Below are 12,890 nucleotides of genomic sequence, written 5' to 3'. Positions count from 1 at the left end.
TGTTGTACTTCTTTTGTTCATGAAACCTTAAATTGTAAGGCCTTTAACATATGCACATGATAGTGCATGGACCTATTAGCTGTAGTTTGACGGATGGGATGTTTTATGTAACCACAAGGTCTCCCTGCCACATTGAAAAACATTATTGATCCACTAAGTCCAATTACTGCCTGCAGAAGCCAGCCAACTTTGCAATCTCTTCTGGGACCATAAACAATGACAGCATACTGGTGACGTAGCTGAGTATGGGGTTTGTTTGTGGTTTTGACTGGTGTTGGTATGTTTGTGCATGGATTTGACACATCAGGAATAACAAAGCCTGAAAAAAATTACCTGAACAAAGAAAGACTTTAAGTGTATTTAAAAGAAAAAGGTCATGTCTAACTAAATTGTATATGTACAGCGTCTAATGGTCCTTTTGGGGGTTAACATCTTTTCATAGAGTACAATGCACAATGATGAGATAAAGAGACCGAGTAGACACAACCATTAAGAAAGAGAGAGGTAGAAGAGAATGGGAAAAAGAACTCCCCTGGCTGGGGAGCGTAGAGATTGAGGGAGGGGGGTCCCATGTCAAGGATGGTTCTAAAATGAGTGCTGGAAGACACCGGGATGGAGACCACTGGGGGAGGGTGCTGCTTCTGGTGGTCAGTCAGGAAGGCCGGCTATGAAAGAAAGAGAAAGGGGTGACTTTACACTCTTTTTATGTGTGTGCTCAAGTATGTTCTGTTTTTATATTTACTTATCTCCATTATTACATTTTGGGACCCTAATATATGTTTTCTCTTTTAAGATGAGAAGGTTGATCCCACTCATGTGTTACTGAAGCCAGCAGCCTTATGAAGACATTTTGGGAGAAACAGCTGAAATGATTCTGTCTAAAGGTAAAACAAAAGACTTACAAGCAACTTTAAAGCACACTAATAATTACACGATATCTCGTTTGTTAAATCCGTACTTTACAAAAACAAAGGCATGTAGTAACACTTTTATGAAATCAATGAGCTTTGAGAATACCCCATGGCTTATAGCCTTGCGAGTCCTGAAGTATTTTGTACCTGGGCAGCTTGCGGCAGCTCCCCCCAGGTCCACAAAATCTCAGGGTTTTTCTGATTGGTTAGCTCTGAGTCGCTCTTCGGTGTTGATGGCCTAGAATCGTCGAGGCCGCTGGAAAAGTAGATTAACATCAGTTTGTACCCCGTAGTTTAACAGATATACCATCTTTAAAATATATATTACATTTTAGAATACTAAGATTAAGTAAAGCCGAAATTATAATTACAACTATTTAAATAAGTTTTACTTCCTGCAAACATTAAGCTTTACATCCATTCGTGAATAATTGTATTAGCAGCATTCAGAGAGCGGAACATTGAAAGTGATACCTAACGTGGGGGGGGAAGTGAGAGGTCTGCTGAGGACAAGAGATGGACAGACCACAGGCAGCAGGGATGGAGAGCGACTCCACCGTCTTGATCCCATGACTGCAGAAAGATACAAACACAGAAAGAAGACGGTACATTTTAATTATTATGAAACTGAAAACATTGAGGATGCTTTGTAGAAATGTGACCCGAATGACATAAAAGGAAGGGAAAAAAAGTTTGACAGACAGTTAGACAAAATAAGAAGATAAGTTAATCATCAAGTGTAGTGAGTAAGTAATACCTCTGTGAACGGATCCAGTCAGTGCTGGGGTGTGTGAGCGTGTTGGCTATAGACCCCTGATCACCGTACACAGGTCTGAATACACACACACACACCCCATGCATTGAGATGACATTTCTTATGCAAACACGCATGTCAAAGCCTGTGCACACGCAATACTATAAAAACACAGTGTACAGTAAGTGCAAGTCCAAATAAAGTCAAACAGGGGATTTGCTTATGCTCATAAAAATGTCACGAAACGTTTGTTTGAGCACAACCAGAGCACAGTATGAGGCATCACATGAGGTAAACACATTCTTTCATCTCCTCAATGGTTTCTAGAGAGCTCCTGCCCTAGTGGTGACCTTCTTTAAAACATTTTTTTATTTATTTCAAAGACACACAAAGCACCGTGGGAACAGGAAGAATCCCTGGAGCGCAACCCACAAACTGAGCTGGCTTTCACACACATACATAAGCTCTAACATGTGGCACACATGCAGGCACACCCATTCATTGCATCTCCCTCAACTGTTCTTAAGAGTTTTATTTGAGAAATTGGAATGATTTTACAGAATTTAGAAAAGATCGGAAGAGGCTCGATCATTCTCAATTGTCTTTGATCATTTCTAAGGAAATATTTGGTATTTCTTTTTTCCCCATTGTCTGAGGTCTCACCTGGAGAAAGATGATTCAACATACTTGCCCCAATAAGGATTTAGTCATATTTTAATCAGAATTCAATAACAGTTTTTTTAGGTCACTATAGATCAAATCTGAACAAACCACGCAACCCAGTGAAGAAGAATGGCTACGCTTTCGAGTGTTTTAATTGTCCAAGAGATGTTCCTTTTTCAACTTTAATTGTTGCTCTTTAACAATAAGCAATTGTTATTTTGAGAAGGCTAATCTTTGTAACAAGTACAATTCTAAGATGCTTATTGTCAGCAGGTGTTTTATCTACCATATTCACATAACAGTTTTACCATGTTGGCATACTGACCTTTGTCAAATAAGCACAACACACACATACAGATGAATCTGGAAGGCCATTGTTATTGCCAGGGGCACCAATATTTTGTTACAAACCTGGATCTGATGATGGCGCTAGATCACCAAAGTCATTACAAGCTCATCCTTAGGGGGCATGATTGTTGTTGTTGAATACCATGGCATCAATCCCAAAAGCTGTGGAGATAATTACAGACTAACCCAAAGAGGGGGACACTGCCATCTATCATTTATTTTACTATATTTATTTGTTTGCCTGTCCTTGTTTGTCTACCCCTCCCTCATACTGTAAAGCGTCTTTGAGTTGTTGAAAAGCTCTATATAAATAAAATGTATTATTATTATTATTACATTGCTATATATGGAAACATTCCAATTTCTTCTGTTTCATGCGCTGAAATGCACAGGCCCTCTTTTCAATTGCTGGAAAACCCACTCACACTCATTCATGGCATGACACACATAAACACACAGTCTTTATGCTTAACACAACTATTGGCAGTGGTTCATCTACTTAACAACCATCATTGTGAATGTTGAGAAGAGCCCATTGAGGTTGTTTACTACAGCAATGGAACAGAGTGACTGTTTTAATAACTCCTCTCTCAAACATTAACAGCTAAATTGTTCAAACTGAAACACACAATCCAATAACATATCATTTAAACACACACATACACACACCTGCTGTCACCCTCTCTCTCCTCGTCAGAGCTCAGGTCAATAGTAAACATGTCCTGGTCCTCTGAGAACTCTTCATCACTCTCCTCTCTCTCCTCCCTCCTCCTCCACCTGCCTCTGGTCGTGCCTTCCTCCTCCTCTTCCTCCTCTTCTTTATCATCCCCCCATCACTTTGCAGCATTCCCAGGCTCTGGACAGGAAGTGAACCGCAGGGGATGGTGGTCTATGTCATGTGAGAGAGTGCAATCAAAACTGTTAGCACATACGCATTTACACAAATTACCAAATGTATTTTTAAGAGGGCCTACCATGGTGACGGAAAGTGCCCCTCCCCAGCTGGGACTCCATTAACTCTGCACCAGTCGACACGATGGGTGAGGTCGCAAGGTAGGATGGGACTATTTCCTGTAAACACAGAAACATGACATGATAATATGAGGTAATCTATAGTGTAAACATCCATAATTCCCTTCAAACTCTGATTTAAATCAACTATATTTTATTTAAAACAAAGAGAATTTGGAGTGAAATCATTGGGAAGAAGGTAGAAGATAAAGAGTATGCTCTATAGCTGTAGTAAGCAGCAGGGGTGATTTTAGCTACTAGCAATGAATATGCTAACCATTTCAAGCAGGTATAATGTTTACCATCATTTGTTTACCATCTATGCAATTGATGTTCACCAGCAACGATGTTGTCACATTAAAACACAATAGTCTGTTTGTGCATAATTTCTATGTAAGCCATGATATATCCATGTAATGTTTGTTGAGATATTTTTTTTGATATACTTTATTAATCCCGGTGGGGGAATTGTTTCTCTGCATTTGACCCATCCTGTGTTAGGAGTAGTGCTGCACGATTAATCGAAAAAAGATCGTGATCTCAATTCAGACACCTATGCGATCTCATTTCTAAATTACGGCGATCCTATGACGTCAAGCTGATTTTTTTTTTGGATTTTTTAATTATTTTTAATTATTTTGCTTCTGAATAATACCAACTTGCAATGTCAATCATACTTAAACGATGTAAAGCAAATATACTGATACATTTAACATTAAAGTACCATGATCGCATGCAAATGGTAGTGTTCTGTTTCTCCTCCTCTCATGCAGCCACTCGTGTTGCCAGTTTTTGCGGAAGGAATAAGCAACCAGGTCTATGAAAACAAGCGCAAAAGAACATGTGACTATGTCAGTTGTTTGCCTGAACTGTAGAACTGCGTGCAGTGTTGCAAAAGTGCCCTGTTGAATTTAAAATTGAGTGCAAAGCTGAAAATGTGTTTAGATTTTTGGAGACTTGAGCTGAGATTTTGCTTTTGTGTCACTTTATATAATGTTGCTTTATGTGTAATTTTAGTGTGTTTGCAAACGAAAAATACTGTATTGGTCTAATTATTTATAATTTACAAACCTATTGCAATAAAGTGAAGAAATTGAGAAGATACCACAACAAATATGTTTGGGTGAGGTTAAAAGAATGTCCCTTTATTTTGTGTCCATAAAGAACGTGTGCGCTGTTGAAAGAATTCAAAACACTTGAACTTGTGAAAACAGGGATTTATCATTGCCAGGAAAAAGGATAACTTTATTATTATGATATTACACAGAAACGCAGTGCATGACTTGGACTGCAAGCAATAGAAAATCTTCCTCAGGATAGAAAGTCTGCTCTGCTGGATTTGGAAGCCCCTCTTTAGTTTTTGACCTGCTGGGCCCAGAGTGAAATGCTTTTGTGAGCACAAACTAGAGGGGAACAGCAAGCACCAGTGTGATTTTGGTGACATTGTGACTATCCTGGCCAAAATGACAGGGGGCGCTTCAAAATCCGGCAGCTCTAACAACTGCACTGCCGGATTTGGAAGCCCCTCTTTAGTTTTTGACCTGCTGGGCCCAGAGTGAAATGCTTTTGTGAGCATAAACTAGAAGGGAACAGCCAGCACCAGTGTGATTTTGGTGAGTCTGTGACTATCCGGAGTAAGATATAGGGGGGGGTTCCAAATCCGGCAGGAGAAATACCTGCTCTGAACATGTTATGTAGAGAACAGTGCAGATCTTCCCTATTGACACCAGGATTAACCTGGTCTAAAATAAGGAACATTAATAGTGTGATAGAAAATGAAATGTAATGTAATAGAGGCACAGATACAAGATCAATAATACACTTTATTTTAGGGCACCTTTCAAAGCATTCAATGTCACCTTAAAATACAATTGAAAAAAAAATAGGAGTAGCATTACAATACAAACAAGTGTTGAGTAGGGATATATAAAAATGATATTCAAAGGAGCAATTCAAGTGAGTGAAGCCAGTTTGAACACATTTTTTAGGCTTGATTGAAAATAACACAGTGTCTGACATGATCATGTGATATCATTACTGTTATATCATTGCTTACTATTCGTGGTTATCAGACACTTAAACAACAGAGAAGGTTTTAAGAAATAGGACTATACTGACAAATCACATATTATCCTGTCATTGTCTGTTCTGTAGGAAGGAGGAATATAACAGAGTGGGACTAAACACTCAAAAACGGAAGTTTATTCCAATACGAAGATTGTGACAGATCTGAAAAACGTGTCCTTAAAACGAGCCTCCTCGCAATTGTATGCACATTATTTATTCAGCCGTTTGCTGTTTAATCAACACAGGCGATTACGTCACCTTTGCGCGTCCCCGCGAACAGGGCTTCAATCCACGGCAAGGCTTCAACCTACTGCATAACACCGGCAGTATGTTTACAGAAGCGTTAGCATTAGCACTGATTAGCAAAGAGTGACGAGAGCGACTAGTAGTACAGGAAAAACAGAAATGAGTGACACAGAAATGATTGATGAGGAGGTCGAGGACAATGACAACAACACCGATGAAAAAAAAGGGGGAACATTGTAACTTGCCAGCGTTCCTCCCTGAAACCTCAGAATGTCGACATGTTGGTGTTCTTAGCCAAGAATCTTAAAGTGCAGTAGATGGACTGTGCTAGTAGCTAGGCAGCTAGGCTTTATTTACATTTATTCTGAAGCTGTAACTTTATGTTCTGTTCCGTTTTTATATTCAGTACTGACTGCAGTATTTAAGTTAATCATTTTGATTCAGTGACATTACTACTCAGTGGAGTCTAGCACTTTGTTTAAGTTTATGTTGTTTTCAGTACAAGAACCATTAAGTGCAGTAGTTGAACTGGGTGCTAGCTGGCTAGGCTTTTTTATATTATTATTCTAAAGCTGTGACTGTTTTGTTTTTATATTCAGCACTGTGGTGAGGTATTTTGAGTAACTGAAGTGCATTCCTCCCTGTAACAAACAGGTTGGTGTTGTTGTACAGTAGTTGGGTGTCCTGTCACTGTGGACAGGTGCTACTGCAAAGTTTACATTTTGTTATTATAAAGCTGCAACAATTCTATTTTTTATGTTCAGCACTCAGGCAGCAGCAATATCTTTATTTTAGTTACTGTATGTTTTGTTACCAGAGAGACTTGAGTTCAAGCACTTTGTTTAAAGCCACAGTAGTTGGCTGTCAAATTCATTTTAGTTACTCTATGTTTTTGCTACAAGAAACTGAGTCTTGGATTTATATTTGATGTTGATGGTGTCTGTTAAGCCACAATAGTTGGCTCCAGGTGCCACATTTTGAATGTAGTAATGTTTGTTCAGTATTCAGCAACTACAGACTAAAGACAAAGTTATGTTTTTGTTACAAGAGAGACAAATGTTGTCTGTTTAAATTCATTGTGCTCTCGTGACGTCTAAGAGTAAGAGTGCAATACATAATTTCATTGAAACGATGAGAATCGTGTGAGAATCGTGATCTCAATTCTTATAGAGGACAATCGTGATTCACATTTGAGCAAGAATCGTGCAGCACTAGTTAGGAGCAGTGTGCTGCCATTTTGAACGGCGCCCGGGGACATTTTATCTCCGGGGGGAGATATTAAGAACAGAGTGGTGGGACAACCGACACATAACGCCATTATTGGAACCGTGCAACTATCTTTAAAACAAATCCAAATGCATATTATTTATACCACAAAAACATACGTATTGTGGAATTGAAGTCTTACTGTTTAATTAAACAGATCCCCCACCGATACAAATCCACATCATCTGGTTTGATGTTGAGGTTGAGCTCAGATTAGTTACATCTCATAGAGACAGAGAGCCAGATAGTAACAGGGAAAGATAAAGAGATGATGGTCTGCAGACTGACACATGTCTTGCAGTTCACTTGTCATGACACAGTCAAAGTCAATGTGAGGGTGAGTAAAGGAACAGTGGTCAGGATGTGCAATATGCCAGGTCACAACTCATCTGTTCAGAGCAATATATGCTGGGAACATACACAATCTTGCAGGATGGGACATGTAAGAATTTGGTTTTGTATATCTTTGGAGACGAATGCATCTACCAAAACAGCTTTGTGCACAGCAGAAATAATGAAATCAAATGATCAATGATCTCAATGGGATTTATCTGTATAAATAAAGGTTTGAAATGAAACACCTTTAATCGTCTTTTTTCACCTGAAAGGGATTTCAACTAAATCAAATCAAGGTTCATTACAACATGTGGATTGTATTACCACAGGTATTCAGAGATTCTGATGTTCTAGCCTGATGATTACATCTTCCTGGAACATTTGGTAAATGTTTCCCTTGCAGGATCTTATTGCCATACACAAGCCCTAACAAGTCCTCCAATTTAGTAAAGGGCAAGTTGGATAGAAGACTCCCAGGAGACTTGGCTTGATGCCAAATAGTTGCCGTATAAATGCAGTGAATCTTTTTCCATTTATAAAAGAGATACATCAAAAACACTGATGGAAGATAATAAATGTAAAACTGAAACTGACAATCATCAAGCTGCTATATCTGACTGAAAAGTGTTTCATTCCTTGCATGTTTATCTGTGCTTTAATACTGTACATTACATGTTGTATGTGCGGTTTGTCCTGTTCCTATTTCACACTCTGTGTGCCGAACCGCCTCGTCTGTCTGGCACTCAGATCAGTGACCGGCAGTTTCAGAGTGCAGTCTCAGTGCAACAGACTGTACAGAGGTGAATTTGCCCGAGTTATAAATAGACCCCTGGTTTTCCACTTTCCAGAGGAAACGTTGGGTCAAGGCGAGATTATGCCCAAACAGTGGGATATAGATGGCCAAAGAGACAGACATTCAATTAAAAGTACTTTATTTTCCCATAAAGGACGAAGGAATTTAAATATTCTTACAGGACCCCCTCTTTAGAGCACCATGTCAGACCAAAGTAATCCCTCAGATCAGGTTTGAGTTCTTCTCAGAATAATTCTGGGGAACATTGTCAGCTCCCATCATGCTCACCACTCATTCTTGTTTCCTTCAGACGAGTAAATTCCAAAATAGATGAATGTCTGTTCACATTATTTTGTGTTTCCATATATATTATATTTTCGTGGTACTATAACACATTTTTCTATTTAATTTTTGTTCTTTTCTTGAAATGCCTTTCATCCACTTAGTACATTGTTATTTGCACTGTATGAGTGAGACTTATGATCTTATTATAGCCTTTCTGCAATTTAATTTGTGGAGAACTGTGTGCTATCAAGGCCAAGACACTCGTGATTGTGCACTTCTAGGGTTCATACAATTGGTATCTTTAGGACAATTCTGTTTTGCTTATTTATGGCCAAACATCACATTGCATAATGACGACAGATCAGTCACTATTTAAATACTTTTACGTCTCCATTAGCAGCTGCCCGCACAACTCAGTCTCATGTTTCATTTCAGACTACAGTAAAGAAGGGGCACAGTCTGTGCAGAAAACTATAGATCTAGATCTGATACTGACAACACTATGTTGTGTATTTGCAGATTCACCAGTAAGTGGTGAACTACATTGTTAAGATGATGCCACAGGGCAGCAATTAAAAAATTCTCTACGAGTACCTCTCTTATTCAAGCTCTTTTAAGTTTATTTTAGTTTAGCCTCCAAGACCTTCATGTCTTACGTTATGTTCCATCCTATATTTGTGTGTGTTTACTGACTCATAGAAACGACTGTCAATCATCACTTACCATCGTGTTTTCAGTTTCTTTGACAAAGAAGGCCTCTCCATTCTCTCCCAGCTTCATGTGCAAACTCACCGGCTCTCCGTTAATTTCGATGTCAACCTGCAGGAGAGAATCATGATCTTTAAGCATGTTTAAAACCCGTTTATCATGAATAAATCCTTTATTTGTGATAGTGTGTTAACATTTAGTAAGTGGAAGTTTTGTAAATGAATATCTGTGTTATCTTACAGATAGCATGTGTTTGTGTGATATCCGTCACTTTTAACTTTCCAATAGCAATACTCAGACCGTAGAATGTCATCAGAATTTTGCTGCAACGTTTTTACCAAATGAAAATGTCTGAACACTGATTAAAACTTATGTTATGACCTTCTGTCCTCACAACTTTTTCCGCCTTTGCTTCAATACTGTAGTCAGGATACAAGTGTGACTAATGAGAAAGTGTGATGGAGGCAGCACCCTGTAATCTCACCAGTTTCTCTCTGGAACGCAGCACACCCATCTTGCCGAAGCGGACGTGGAAGGGGGAGCACTTCAGGGTGCCATCGGGCTGCCGGACCACGATGACATCTATACATCCTGACAGGGTTGCAGGGTTGAGTCCCCTGTAAAGCTCCTTGACCTGCACAAACACCTGACCCGCCAACTGACCCACATAGTTCATGGTCTGTAGCTGGAGACAGGCAGGAACACAAGAGAGAGAAATGTATGGTTAATTACTTTCTCACAAAAAATGTTGTACTTCTTTTGTTCATGAAACCTTAAATTGTAAGGCCTTTAACATATGCACATGATAGTGCATGGACCTATTAGCTGTAGTTTGACGGATGGGATGTTTTATGTAACCACAAGGTCTCCCTGCCACATTGAAAAACATTATTGATCCACTAAGTCCAATTACTGCCTGCAGAAGCCAGCCAACTTTGCAATCTCTTCTGGGACCATAAACAATGACAGCATACTGGTGACGTAGCTGAGTATGGGGTTTGTTTGTGGTTTTGACTGGTGTTGGTATGTTTGTGCATGGATTTGACACATCAGGAATAACAAAGCCTGAAAAAAATTACCTGAACAAAGAAAGACTTTAAGTGTATTTAAAAGAAAAAGGTCATGTCTAACTAAATTGTATATGTACAGCGTCTAATGGTCCTTTTGGGGGTTAACATCTTTTCATAGAGTACAATGCACAATGATGAGATAAAGAGACCGAGTAGACACAACCATTAAGAAAGAGAGAGGTAGAAGAGAATGGGAAAAAAGACAGGGGGAGAGAGCCATAAATAAGTAAGTGAGAGTTAAGAAAAGGGAAGCAGAGGAAGAAGGGAGACTGGGGGAAATGGATAATGTTAGCTTATTTTAACAGGAAATTGGGAGGAGATATAGAAACAAAAACAAAAATGTCATCACTGTCTTATCTGTGTAACAAACTGCCCTTCAAATCTCCACCCGACACCTGCGTGTGCTTACTCGTCACACTCAATATTTTTGGCAGACCATGTGAGAACATCATGTAACGAGTTTGGTTTGTTTACATCGAAGAAAAGTGAGACACTCAACTATGACTTGTTTTGATCAGCCTGTGATAATAAAAACTATTTTATTAAACAAATGAATACACTGTGTTCAGACTGAGTTTTATTGTACCTCTGCTTGAATCAAATTAAATATGTCCTTGAGATCAAGAAATATATCTTCTAACTCAAATGTATTGTTGCTTTTCCTAGGGACAATTTCTCTAAACTGGCACTGTCTGGACAAGTATTTTAATGCTTTGAAATTAAAAAGAAAAGTTACCTGAATGGCTTGACACGTAAAAATATGGCTGTTATTTTTGTTTGTCATTCGAGTGAAATTACCCTTTAATCTCCTAGTGTGCTTGTTGCTCAATAACTGGGAGTGGGACTGTTTGACCATTAATACATAATTGTTTGACCCCATGGTATTTATTTTCTTTCTCTCACAATCACACTCGAACATACACTCATTCATGGACATGCCACAAACCTGATATCTCTGTCAACATTGACCACGTGCACACACACACACACACACACACACACACACACACACACACACACACACACACACACACACACACACACACACACACACACACACACACACACACACACACACACACACACACACACACACACACACACACACACACACACACACACACACACACACACACACACACACACACACATATATATATAACCAAAGCCTCTCCCACTTTTCCAGGAAAACTTTTCGTATTAGCCAATCACAATGCTTCCTTATTATATAACAGCCAATCACGAGACAACTCGTAGGTCATTCAACGTAATGCTGTGCGATTTCTGTATTAATTATTATTGCAGTAAAATAAATGCTGTTTTATCTGAGGCGATTAGGAAACAACAACAAGGTTATTCTTTATTTTTTTCAATATAATCCTCCAGTGTCACTCTGACTGCAGCAGCACAGATAATGAGATCAGCACATATAAACAGAGAGGGATTTACAGACAGATGATTCAATTAGCCTATCAATTTAATGCGACTGAAGCAGCAGGCAAACACTGGGATTACAAGCCAATCAGAGATCATTAAAAAATATATATTTCTACTCATGTAGAACCATATCATCTATAAATAGGGAAATGTGACATGAACGCGCCTACGCTGAGGCTGAACACATGTGATTCATGAAGCGATAGTCATGCGTGGCCTGGGAGCAAACATGTAAACATCTGCACACGGGGTGAGGCTCTGCTCCCGGAGCTTCATTCAAACACTCGCACAATGTAAATACTGCAAACCCTTCATTTAACCGACTAGGAAAAAACACTGAATGCATAGTAAACAATGATGCGTTTTAATTTCCTAACGCCACGTTACTGTACAGTGCAGTGAAACATACAGTAGCCTACTTACATTATTTATTGATCTCGCTCTTCACTTCGAAATCTTTCCGCCATCCAATTGTTCCACCAAAACGTGCTCTGCAGGGTTAATCCGTTACATGATAGCCTGCGTGCAGATTCATTATTGTCTTTAAAGGCTTTCCTCACATTTGATCTTGACTCTGCTCGAGGCTGCTATGCTTTTTAACTGCAGTTAAAAACAGACCTCCCACATGTACAGGGGCTGCACGAACAGAGCGATCTGATTGGCTGAGCCGGTGCTGATGTCACAGCACCGGCTCAGCCAATTAGACTGAATATTTCCCTCTAAAATCGTTAATATGTATTATCACAGTAAGATTTACTATGGCTTGTGTCTTGGTAGTGTTGTTGATGTTCTATGATGTATTTAACCCTGCGTTAATATTTCTATTATTTTAACTTGTTTTACGTGTAACTTAATGAATAATGAATGGCTTTATTACTGAACAGAACATCTACCATAACCCTTTATTATTAGGTTGGCCTCACAAGTTCTATAATAAATTACATTCTCTATCGTTTTCATGTGCACAACACACAATAAATAACATGTAAGAACCA

General features: G+C 39.0%; 2 protein-coding genes across 2 annotated transcripts; both read right to left on the bottom strand.

Annotated features, from left to right (window-relative positions):
* Positions 1-425: 425 nt before the first annotated feature.
* On the bottom strand, positions 426-3,554 carry LOC139433624 (phosphatidate phosphatase LPIN1-like). The gene is made up of 5 exons (XM_071202707.1): positions 3,346-3,554; positions 1,669-1,743; positions 1,386-1,484; positions 1,059-1,167; positions 426-665 (listed from the first exon to the last, which is right to left on the bottom strand). The coding sequence occupies exons 1-5, from the start codon at positions 3,393-3,395 to the stop codon at positions 426-428; spliced, it is 573 nt and encodes a 190-aa protein (XP_071058808.1). The 5' UTR covers positions 3,396-3,554.
* Positions 3,510-12,482, bottom strand: LOC117442634 (phosphatidate phosphatase LPIN1-like). The gene is made up of 5 exons (XM_034078599.1): positions 12,319-12,482; positions 9,873-10,073; positions 9,404-9,499; positions 3,651-3,747; positions 3,510-3,565 (listed from the first exon to the last, which is right to left on the bottom strand). The coding sequence occupies exons 2-5, from the start codon at positions 10,062-10,064 to the stop codon at positions 3,510-3,512; spliced, it is 441 nt and encodes a 146-aa protein (XP_033934490.1). The 5' UTR covers positions 10,065-10,073; positions 12,319-12,482.
* Between the last annotated feature and the right edge of the window lie 408 nt (positions 12,483-12,890).

This window comes from Pseudochaenichthys georgianus, chromosome 3 (genome assembly GCF_902827115.2).
Source record: "Pseudochaenichthys georgianus chromosome 3, fPseGeo1.2, whole genome shotgun sequence".
NCBI lineage: Eukaryota > Metazoa > Chordata > Actinopteri > Perciformes > Channichthyidae > Pseudochaenichthys > Pseudochaenichthys georgianus.
This window is presented reverse-complemented; position numbering and strand designations above follow the sequence as displayed.